This window comes from Pseudochaenichthys georgianus, chromosome 9, assembly GCF_902827115.2.
Source record: "Pseudochaenichthys georgianus chromosome 9, fPseGeo1.2, whole genome shotgun sequence".
Classification (NCBI taxonomy): domain Eukaryota; kingdom Metazoa; phylum Chordata; class Actinopteri; order Perciformes; family Channichthyidae; genus Pseudochaenichthys; species Pseudochaenichthys georgianus.
Genome location: NC_047511.1, coordinates 44,929,053 through 44,941,254, shown reverse-complemented (window position 1 = coordinate 44,941,254; position 12,202 = coordinate 44,929,053). Strand labels below are relative to the sequence as shown.

Genomic DNA, 12,202 nt, shown 5'->3' with positions numbered 1-12,202 from the left:
GTTGTGCAGATTGGTCCATTTCAGATATATATAATGATAGGTTTATAAATGATTGATCATGAAAGTGTTCTCAAGCTGGTGAAGGTGCAGCTAGTCTGAGATACTTTGTAGACTGCAGGGTAGTTGGTGGATTTACTCCAGGTGGAACTAAAGTCTGATTCAACACTTGATTAGATTCACATCATTCATCCACATCTGTAAACTAAAGGATTAAATACATGTAGTGGAGTAAAAGTACCAGTAGCATCAAATGGAAATACACAAGTACTCAGGAATTGTACTTGAGTAAACGTACTTAGGTACTTTACACCTCTGCTGTTGGCTCAGTAAGGATTCCCAAAGACCTCGTTTTTTTTCCTGCAGGCGGGTAAACAAAACCCCCCTTTTTAGGCTTTAATATTTTCAGCGGGGATTACTTCCTTGTTTTACAGTTTATACAGAAAACTACAAAAAGAACAGTCTACAGAAAATTCAACAGGCATACTTTTGACACCATTTCAAAATAAAACATGTGAACCACGAGGAGCTGTTAATGCGACATTTATTAAAAAAAAAAAAAAGTTGGGAGAATCAAGGCATGAGGAAGAGGAGGAGGAAATTCAGATGTCATTTACAGTTGAACTCAAAAAGAAACTGTTAAACAGCAACAGTTTATACACAACCATTTACACAACCTGTACAAATATTCCCGACAAAATTTGCGATTTTTAAATTCAAAATAACTTAAATAGGCTTCTATGGTAAAAGTGCAAATCCTTACGCGTGGGAGAGTAACAAGAACGGGTGCTTTGTGGCTGGATAGTAGGGAGTTAAACATGTAAGGCATCACAAAACACATGTGAACCCTCTCTTCAAAGCACAGTCATAATACATATATTTAATGCATTAATATACCACGCTTTCATTTACGATGTGTCATCGTGATGCCTTACATTGCCGCCAGTCTTAATATTGTAATAGTGACTCATAACATTTGTGTGATTTGACCGAGAAGCCCTTTCCTCTCTAAAACAAAAACACTAAAAAAAACATTTCAATTTCAGCGTCCGTAGTGTTGTCGGGAAGAAGGGGGGAGGTGGGGAGATGTGGGAAAGTCAAGCCTTACATTACAGGAACGACACACTGTTTGGTAGTGTTCTCTAAATTGGCTTTAAAAAATACAAATAACTCACAGTAACCAGAGGCCATTTTGTACACGATGAGGTGGGGCAGTAGTAGTCCATAGGTTACAGGCTGTGTGTGTGTGTGTGTGTGTGTGTGGGTGTGTGTGTGTGTGTGTGGTGGTGTGTGTGTGTGTGTGTGTGTGTGTGTGTGTGTGTGTGTGTGTGTGTGTGTCCTGAAAGACCACATTAAATACATCTGCAAAAAGGTCATTTTTAGGTGAGTACACTCAAATGAACACTGTGGTCCAAGGGTTTCCCACCGGCTATAACAATATATCGACATTGTCATCGAGCCAAATCATGTGCTGAAGAGTGAATATTAATTATTACCTTTAAAAAAAGAATTGTTAAATAAGACTGAGGCACTCTTATGTGCACAACAATCCTGAAATTAAATACGGGGTAAAAATCCCAAATTGTGATTGAATATTATATCAAATGTTTGTTTCTTGTCTTAAAAGAATTATGCTCTCATATTTGCATGTTGTGCCCCCAGATGTTACATGCTGTAATGCTCAGAAAGCCCTAATGTATCCCTCTTTTCACCCTTTGTCTGAAACCAGAGCCCAGTCCTGCTCTGATTGGTGAGCTGGCCGGCTCTGATGTGATTGGTTCTTAGAGATGTCCCGCCCCCTTAGCCTATCAGTACAATGTGTTGGAGTAAACAAGTCCAATTGAGGGAACACAGGGATTTTAGTCTTTGCAGACCATTGACATGCAAAGAAAGTTGAATGTAATATTGTTTGATAAGTGGTGTGAATGTTTAATGCTTTTATTTATTTAGTCTTTAGACCCGGATGATATCACATCACAATGGGAGTCAGCGGTCCTATCGAGACAAAGAAGGCTGCCTCTAAAGCCGCTGAAGGAACGCTTGCAGATTCAGAGAGTGATGAAGACTTCAGTGAACCAGCTGAGAGCGACGAGGAGGAATATCACAGTGAAGAAAGTCAGCAAATCAAAAAAGGAGAAAGTTACCAATCACGAGAAGACCAACGACAATCAGTCAGAAACATCTGACTGACGTGTGTGTGTGTGTGTGTGTGTGTGTGTGTGTGTGTGTGTGTGTGTGTGTGTGCGTGTGTGTGTGTGTGTGTGTGTGTGTGTGTGTGTAGGGGTTTGCACAAGTCACAAGGCATGAGACGACAGACTGTTAATGCTGATACTTCATAGTCTCTACAAGCAGGGGGGGGGGGGTTCTTCACATGCGTCTGTATTGACATGCAGCCGATGCAAAAAATAAAATAAGAGTGTCTTCATAACCACGAGTATTATACAGCACATCTGCTCATGAAGCACTGGGCTCCACGGGACCGACTGGACTGGAGACTGGAAATGTGTTGGCTGGATGAAAGGTGTTTAGGCATTTGCAACACAAAGGAGAAATAGTCCTTTTCGTGTGTGTGTGTGTGTGTGTGTGTGTGTGTGTGTGTGTGTGTGTGTGTGTGTGTGTGTGTGTAGTGTGTGTGTGTGTGGTGTGTGTGGTGTGTTGTGTGTGTGTGTGTGTGAGACTACGACTTCTGCTCCGCGGCTGCAGCAGACTGAGCTGTGATCTCCGGTTTAAGGATCTGGTAGGTGATGAGGTACTCCGGGTAGGGCCTGCAGAAAAAGAAATACAGCAAGTGTGAGAAGACAAGTTGAGAACAGAACACGTAACCGAAAGGGGGCTTTGTGGCTGGGATTCAAACATGTAAGGCAGGGATGGGTGTATTGTGTTTGTTTCCCGGGAAACCCTCACAAGAAACAGCGGCTGTTGTTTTGCCTGCTGTGACGTGAAGTTGCCTCTTGTAATTATGCCTTCAGAAGCTTAAGGTTCTATTTATCATCTGAATTTAGCGAAACAAGTTTAATATTCTAAAAGCCAAGACTTTGTTTATTTGAAATCAGATGAAAACAAACTGCCGTGTTATCTACGATTACTATACGCTTTTCATTCATCATTTCAGCCGGAGGGGGGGGGGCGGCGCTGAGGAACAGCAGAGAGCTGACCGGTGCCTGTGTGGACCCTTGCGTTAGTTATCTAACTTGGGTTCAAGTTAGATAACTAATGTCTGGGTTAGTGTTCATGTCCTCTTAATGGTTCATCTCAATACACACACATTTTCCGTGCTTTCCAATAGTTTAAAATAGTTTTATTCCACCATTTAATAACCTGTTCAACACAAACATGCCACTTGTAAAAATTAAATAACATGTCTGTGAACTGATATTTGTTCAGTGGCTTATTAGAGGATGTTCCCATTGATTGTAAAATGTCAATGAAGATGTCAGACTTAGTATATTTGTTAATAATTACATAAAACACATGGAATGTGTGTGTGTGTTCCAAGTGAATCTGCGGCCCCCTGGTACATCAATGATGTGGCCCTCACCACCATCAAAGTTGCCCATCCCTGATGTAAGGCATCACGAACACATTTGAACCCTCTCCTCAAAGCACAGTCATATATATATTAGGGCTGTCAAACGATTACAATTTTAATCAGATTAATCACAGTTTAAAAATTAATTAATCAGATTAATCACCATTCGAACTATGTCCAAAATATGCCATTTATTTATGTATATTGTTGGGAATGGAAAGATAAATGAAAGAAGGCGGATATATCCATTTAACACAGTATCTATGTTTATTATAACATTTTTCTGCATGTCAAAATGAAAGACAGCCCACACACCTATCAATCATCAAACCGTGGGGTCTTCATTCATTACGTGTTGATTTCTATCAACGGGGGAGTACTTCAGGAAAGTCGACAGAGGGGGGGGGGGGGGGGGCTAGTGGAGTACTTCGTGACCACAGAGTGTGAACGTTGTGATCAGCTGTTTTAGCGCAGTTCTCCAGCGAAGGGGGGAGTCTCCCTCCGCAGCCGGTTGGCGTAGTTTTGGCACAGTTCCGTTGTACAGACCGACGTTAACAGCAGCCTGTCTGTGCACACGGAGACCGACTCTGTCGTCCGGTGATCTAACCGCCTTCTGGAAAAGCTTCACAAGTACGTCGGTACGCAAATGCGCTTTGTGACACAAGTGACGGTACGCATTTCAGATTACGCACATAACCTGCGTACCAGTTATGTGCACCCCTGTACCAGAGCCATATTATTACTATGATATGGCTCTGCTCAGCAAGAGTATTCTCCGTCGGGACTTCCTGCAACAACACCACGCCGTTATCAAAGATGTTCTATTGAGAAGACGATCACTACGTGACAAAAGTTTTCAAAACCGTGGCTACTGAAATCAATCTGACTAACTGCTGTCTGTGCAATTTACTCCGCGAGTTGGCAGACTTTATTTTGCTTACTTTAACATCATTGTTCACGGTGGGGCTAAGCCATTTCTTGGTATGGGTGTAGCCTACCCCAGCCATACCCTGGCGCTGCCACTGGTGGCCCGTATGGGGCGGGTCATTCTGCACATGCGTTAAATGCGTTAAATATTTTAACGCAATTAATTCAAAAAATTAATTACCGCCGTTAACGTGACAATTTTGATAGCACTAATATATATATATATATATATATTTAATACATTAATAAACCACGCTTTAATTTACGATTGCAAATAAAAAGTGATAGAAATCCTATTTCCACATTCCACACCCAGTTCAAACTCAAGGAACCAACACGTGAAGTCCGAGACATGGATCAAGGTTAATTATCGAGGATGTGTATTTGCAGATGTAACAGTACAAAGAGTATTCAGTCTGTGGTGTGTGTGTGTGTGTGTGTGTGTGTGTGTGTGTGTGTGTGTTTACCTGCTCTCCTCTGTAGATGACGTACTCAGCGTAGGCCAGGCCGTTGACGCTCGGCCTCCCCGATGACGGAGTGGTGTCCGGGGGGGGCGTGGGCCATCTTCAGGGCACTGAACTGCAGGAAGGACTTCCCCAGAGTCAATCTGCAGAACAGCATCTGCCTGAGAGGACAGCAGAATGTACAATGAAACCTTTAGTACGAAGAAAGGAACAGAAGGACACACAGTATGTTTACAACAAAGTGAAACCAGGTTATATTTTGCTGGAATAAAAAAATTAACTGAAATGTTTAAAACCCCCAGAATAAACGGCCCGTCCACACGGCAGCGTGCGTTGCTTTCCCATTCCACTGTGAAAGTTCACTTTTCAAGCGTCGACGGAAGCTTCAGCCAATCAAATCATAAGCCAGTACAAGCGCTAGCCAATGCAAACCGCGTGCTTGTGTGTCCGGGGCGGGAGATTAATGTTGATTGGTTGTTGTCGAGTTTCAGACACGGCCCGCCGGCAAGCTTCACGCACGCCGCCGTGTGGACGCAACCGTAAGGGGACGCTTCATCCCACAGGCCATGAGACTGTTAGACACCTGAAACTTTTGAAAGAACATCCATAACGTCCGTTTGCAACTTATATATATATCAATATTCCAATTACTTGTATCTAGACTGCATCTGCACTATTTATATTCTATTATATTTTATGTTATTAACTTATCTGTGTTGCACTGTTGGAGGAGCCGATGACCTCAGATGTTCATTGTCATAACTGTCGCTATGTACGAATGACAATGAAAGCCTTGAATCTTGAATATACATAAAACATTTTACTACGATAAAGGACAAAGTATTTTTTACAACAAAGATGAAACCAGGCGATATTTTGCTGGACCAAAAAGACTGAAATGTTTAAATTGTGACACTAAGTGACTTCCTAAATTATAGGTAGGACTATCAATGAGTCAGAGAGAATGGCTGGCTCGGGGGCTACAACTACAACAAGATGAACATATTTCACCGTGATTTAATTGTAATACACGTTTCAAAATGATGCCGAAGTAACAACATACTGATACCGGTTAGTAAAAACCATGAATTAATGTTTTGACAAGTCTGCAGACAGACGGCAGGCGAAAAACCTTTTAAATGCGTGTTTTCTGAATGGAGATCGGCTAAGCTAACGCAGTATATGCTCCGACCGTCCACACTCACAGCAACGGCCTATACAGACATAAATAAACCAGCGACTGTATTCTCCATGACAGACAGTCTGTGGTTTGTACTTGTTTAACTTGTGTCTAGTTTCTGAACAGATATGAGGAGCTGTGAGCTCTGAGGGCTAACAGCTAACGGCTGTGTTGGTTTTGTGTTTCGCATTGAGGAGGACGTCACGGCAGTTTTACGGTTTAACAGCCGATCGCTCCGCCTACACTGCGTTACTATAGTTACTAAACTGTAATGGAAACGCAGCATAAAGTGAGCCTGGCCTACCAAGGCCTACCATACCGTACTAAGCCGGGCTCGGTCCTGCAGTGGAAAAGTGTCATAAGATCGGACTGAAATGCCAAGAATGAAGTAAAAACAACGATTTAGATCGACTAAAAAACTAAAATGACTGAAATGTTTAAACTGTGACACTCAAAGTGACTTCCTAACTTATTTGTGAGATTGTAAAATAGATTTTTCATAAGGACTAAAATATATTATGTGATGACAACAATTCTTAAAAAATAATGTGAAATGTTGGATGTTAGTGAGTAGGGGTTTGAATACCTAAGTTAAAAAGTGTAATGTTAGGATTTATCTGACGACTTAATCGTTTTCCAAATCTAATCTTTATACCAAAAATAAAACATGAGTCTTTACTAAGATATGACTGAAATGCCAAGAATGTAGTCAAAAAAGACAAAATGACAGGATTTAGGTTGAATAACCAACTAAGAACTAAGTATCAATAAATAAAAAATAGCTGATAAAAGTTTACTTATGTTTAGTCGTTGTTATTGTTTGTTTGTGTTCTTTGTAATCATTCGTCTCTCTTTGTACGTACAATCAGCACAGACCACAGATGGAAAGCAGAATATATGAGTACAAATGAGACGGTGGTCTCTAAACGACAGACACTGTTTAAGCATCGTCGAAACACAACGAACACTCGTGTGCTCCTTACCTGTGGCACAGGTAGCAGGACCGGTCTTTGTGCGTCGGGCAGCCGGTCCCTCCTCCGATGCCGTACACGTACTGATTGCTCTTTGAGGAATTCTCCGCAAAGTAGATCCCCGCTCCGAACATCCCTCCGATGTACGCGTGCCGCTCGTCGAAGCCTTTGTGGATGATGGCGTTGATGAAGGGGGAACCTGGAGGAAACACGGAGATTACGAACCGGAGTTAATGCAAAGCAAACTCACCTCCATTGGTTTCTACCCACACAGCACACAGTTCATGTACAAGGTAAACTGTTCATTAGCTTTTACATCCTTACACTGAGTTTAGGTGCACTGAAAGCTATTCATTTATTTAGTTAATAATAAATAATCATTCTTTCTCCGTGTGTAAGAGCTGAGGACATTTCAAAACTGGAAGCAGCCAAATTGGGACAAACCATTTGCTGCCATCTCGAGGGGGGGATTTGGACTTAGATAGTTTGCTTTGTATGGAGTGTCCATCTTTGTGTGTCATCTGGTTTGACCATGACACTGTATCTTATTTGGACATCAGTTTGTTAACATAATAGTGATGGGAATTACGGCTCTTTGAAGGGAGACGGATCTTATGGCTCCGTTCCTTTCAAAGGGGGCGGGGTTACTAGGTTTATCTGCAAAATAATCACCAGGATAATGATCGACTGTGTTGCCAGAGCTAATGTCAATAATCTGCATTGTAAACATGCAGACACAAGGTGGCGCCATATCCATGTCTTTCATGTCAGTGAATGTACCGTACTTTTCGGACTATAATCCGCACCTGCATATAAGCCGCAGCAGCTAAATGGTCCGTCTGTCTTGCTCTCGTTCTGTCTCTCGGTTCCACTTTCACTTTGGCGCGCTACCTGTCTCACTCTTTTCCGGCCTCCAGCTTTTCCCGCTGGAGCCCACCGCTTAGAGGTGGCGGGCGCGGACCGGTCCTAGAGCCCGTAGTGTTAAAGGTGGTTAATTTTACCTGTGAAATCCATAGATTCAGGAGGTTCCCTAGTGGCCGCTAGCTGTACAAACAAAATGGGGGGAAAAGTCGCGGCTTGTAGTCCGAAAAGTACGGTACTTTGAATTTACCCTCTGTATGTGAAAAGTCAATAAAGTTGCCTTGAATGAAATCCACGCAACTCTTAATATTAGATGCCAACATGTTTTGTGTGATTCGCTATTTGTGTTATATGATTTATTAATGTGTTCGTCAATAGCTAATTTGAGCTAATAGGCTAACGTGAGCGTGGTGCTATCTCTCCAACAGAACGCAGCTCACGTGTTCATTGTATGTGTCCATTGCAATGCAGGTATGTGAGTTTTGTACACCAGTTTGTTTATGTTTAATGTTTCACATTGTTACCACTATACGATCATTGTTGTGTTGTTGATATTGGATTGTAAAGGAGATTTATATACCCGTGAGGATCTGTTGAGAAACGCAGCTCATGTGTTGATTGTATGTGTCCATTGCAATGCAGGTATCCTATGTATGGAATAAACTGAAGTAATCACCAGCTCTGAGTGGTCTGTTGCTGAGAGGACACACACCGGGGTTACATTGGTGCCGTGACCCGTTCTTGACTATGCCGGACCAGAGTGGATGTTTTCTCGCCGCTGCAACGTTTTGGAGCTTCAATTCCTTCATTGTGTTGGACTCTCAGGTTTATTTTGTTGATATAAGCCTTATTCTTTTGAACTTGTCATTTTATTTTGGTTTACTATCGATAAAACATGAGTTCCAGTAGATTTAATACCTTTGAAATGACTCCTTTCAATGTTGGTAGGGGTAGAGGGCTATGTAGCACACCTGTTCCATTTTCACTAGGTGACTTTAAGGTGGGGGATAGGAAAACTTTTGATGGGGATTCAGTGCACAGTCCTATCAGAAATGGAGATGTGATGACACCTTCCATCCAGCCTAAAGTAGAGTTATCTACACCACAGTGCTTTAGCTCATCAGTCCCCAACCCTCCTGATGATGTGAGACTAGCTGACCAAATGAGCACTATTGTGCAGCAGATAGGGCAGCAGCTAGCTGATAGCATTATGTCACGCATTAACACTACAGCTGCTGCGCACGAGTCATGAAGAAACATGCATTAAAAAACACACTCCCCAGCCAAACACTGGATCTCTCCCAAGTCCAGCTAGTCACTCAGAGAGGAGTTAAAGACCCACCTGTGTTCAGAGGAGAGAGTTCAGACACACTGCCTGTTGATGAATGGGAGGATTTGATGAGAAATTACATCAGGAAAAGCAGTATCCAGCCAGAGCATCAAGCTGAAGAAATTCTGATTCACCTGAGGGGCAGAGCAAAGGATGTTGTGAAGTTTGGGATAAGAAATAGTGGAATTGATGTCCAAGAGAACCCACAGGCCATCTATGGACTCCTCCGCAAACATTTCAGCTCCAGCCATTGCTCTTCTGTGCCCTAGCTGACTTTTATTCCACTCTACCAAAAGAACAAGAGGACCCATATGAGTACTGGCTCAGACTAAACAGAGCTGTCGATGTGGCTGACAGTTGTCTTAGGGAACAGGGTAAGGTGTTTGATAATCCCAGTATTGAAGTCACACGTATGTTCATCAGACACTGCCCCAGCAGAGATTTAGCTCTTACATTTAGGTCCAAGACAATTGATAAATGGTCAGCACGAGAAGTTCAGGAAGTGTTAGATGAATACCATTTAGAGAAGGGACTGAGGTCTTCCACAGAGAGAGGCAGGATAAACATGAATGTAGCTGAGGTGAACACTAATGCTGCTTTAGTGTCAGACATTCCCAAACAGGCACAAGCTGTGAGCCAGGACACCCCCGCTTTCGAGAGGTTGATTGGCATGCTGGAGAAGGTGTTGCTCCAGGCCCCTGGGTATGCTCAAGCTAATAGGAGGCAATATACTAGCAACAAGCCACCAAAGATTGAGGGCTTTATGGACATGCCTTGTTCTATATGTAATGACAGCTCTCACTCTGCTTTCATACACTGTCGAGAGAACAACTTTGCTTCCTGTCACTTACCTGGCCACCCAAGACGTGAGTGCCCAGAGGGGAGACGTCCTCCTCACTACAACCAGCAGGGAAACTGAATGATCTGCACAAGAGGGAGGATAGTGCAGATTATGTGAGTGAGCCTCCCACCTTGGATATGAAAGACATTGATGATTGTGAAACATTGTATGACACCTACACAGCATGGTGCCATCAAATAAGACACTGATTGTACAAAGGCTGCAAAGACTCCCAGAGACTGATAGTCTATTCCACACAGCTGTGACCACCAATAATGGACAAGCTCTCAAAGCATTAGTGGACAGTGGATCTATGGCATGCACAATTAGTGAGGCAGCTGACATAAGACTTTCACAATCTGTCCCTAACATGGAAAGGAAATCAGCTGAAGACTTTGTCATAGTTGGTTGTGGTGGTCACCTTGTTACTCCATCTGCCATGTATGATCTTACTGCATCAGTTTATGGCTATAAGGTAATAATCCTGTTCTAGTTGTGCCAGGCCAGACTGATGAAATGATTCTCGGCAGCAATGCCATCAAGTGGCTCATTTTGCAGATGAAAAAAACTGTAAGTTGCCAAAATATCACATCTCCTGTGACAAGTTTTCAGAGTGATAGTTTGCCCAAGTTGATGTCTCTGCTGTCCTCCTCAGATGAATGCAAAGGTGGAGCAGTAACTAACACAAATTGGCACGGCAAAACTGAAAAGATGTGTAACTCTGCAGCCAATGTCTGAAAGTTTGGTGTGGGCGAAATTACCTGAGTCTGATGTCTCTGCAGTAGGGAGTACAGTCATCATTGAGCCCACCCAGTCAAAAGCCAGACCTGCACAAATTCTGGTGGGGAGGGTTGTCACGTCCTTATGGGGAAATGGCTGGGTTCCTGTCAAAATTGTAAACCCCACTGAAAAGCCACTCACCCTTAAAAAAATGCAAAGGTTGCTGATGTGTCCCCCTGTCTTTCAGTGCAGGATTTACCAGATCCAGTTCGCATCCAATCCAGTGCACAGTACACACAGAGCCCGTCACCTGAGCCAAGGTCAGAGGAGGAGATGTCCCGTGTTGAGTGACATGGGTTTGCAGGATTTGGACCTCTCATCTTGTGAAGTCTCTCTCGAGTGGAAAGATAAGCTGATGAAAATCATTGAGCAGTATGAATCAACATTTTCGAAGCACAAAATGGACTGTGGCGAGGCAGTGGATTTTGTGCACAGAATACACCTGGTTGATGACAAGCCCTTCAGACTTCCATACAGGCGGGTTCCGCCATGCCACTATGACAAGCTACGGACTGCTCTGAATGACATGGAGGAATTAGGAATCATTCGCAAATCTCAGAGTGAATACTCATCACCCCTTGTCCTCGTTGTCAAACTAAATGGTGACCTTCGCCTTTGCAATGACTTCAGGTGGTTGAACGCAAGAACAGTAAAAGATGCACATCCATTGCCCCATCAGACAGATGCCCTTGCTGCGCTTGGTGGAAATGTGTTCTTTTCCACAATGGACCTCACGTCAGGGTTCTACAATGTCGGACTGCATAAAGATGACAGAAAATATACAGCGTTCTCCTCCCCATTCGGTCTTCATGAATACAACAGGATGCCCCAGGGCTTGACGAACAGCCCTGCCACTTTCATGCGAATGATGATGTCCATCTTTGGGGATGAGAACTTCACAAGTCTGCTATGCTACATGGATGATCTCATGGTCTATGCTCCATCTGAACAGGTTGCACTTGAGCGTCTACAGATGGTTTTCTCGCGTCTTGCAGCCAACAACTTAAAGCTCTCCCCTAAGAAGTGCTACTTTCTACGCAGGTCAGTCAAGTTTCTGGGACACATTATTTGTGAGGATGGTGTTAAGACCGACCCGAGTAAAGTGGAGGCTATAAATGATATGCAGGAAGCTGACTTGATGGAGCAAGATGGGCAAACACCGTGTGCTAAGAAGATCCGGTCTTTCTTAGGGATGGTTCTCTATTACCACCATTTCATTGAGGGATGTTCTGCCAAAGCTAAGCCGCTGTTCAACCTTGTGGCTGAGCCTGCCACACCACACAAAAGAGGGAGAGGCCACAAACCAAAGTTTAAAAAAGGCT

General features: G+C 43.2%; 1 protein-coding gene across 1 annotated transcript; it reads right to left on the bottom strand.

Moving 5' to 3' along the window:
- Positions 1–4,925: 4,925 nt before the first annotated feature.
- LOC139434466 (poly [ADP-ribose] polymerase tankyrase-2-like) lies at positions 4,926–7,525 on the bottom strand. Its single transcript, XM_071204304.1, has 4 exons — positions 7,513–7,525; positions 7,319–7,330; positions 7,081–7,267; positions 4,926–5,078 (listed from the first exon to the last, which is right to left on the bottom strand). Exons 1-4 carry the CDS (start codon positions 7,523–7,525, stop codon positions 4,946–4,948), a joined length of 345 nt encoding a protein of 114 aa, XP_071060405.1. The 3' UTR covers positions 4,926–4,945.
- Positions 7,526–12,202: the final 4,677 nt, after the last annotated feature.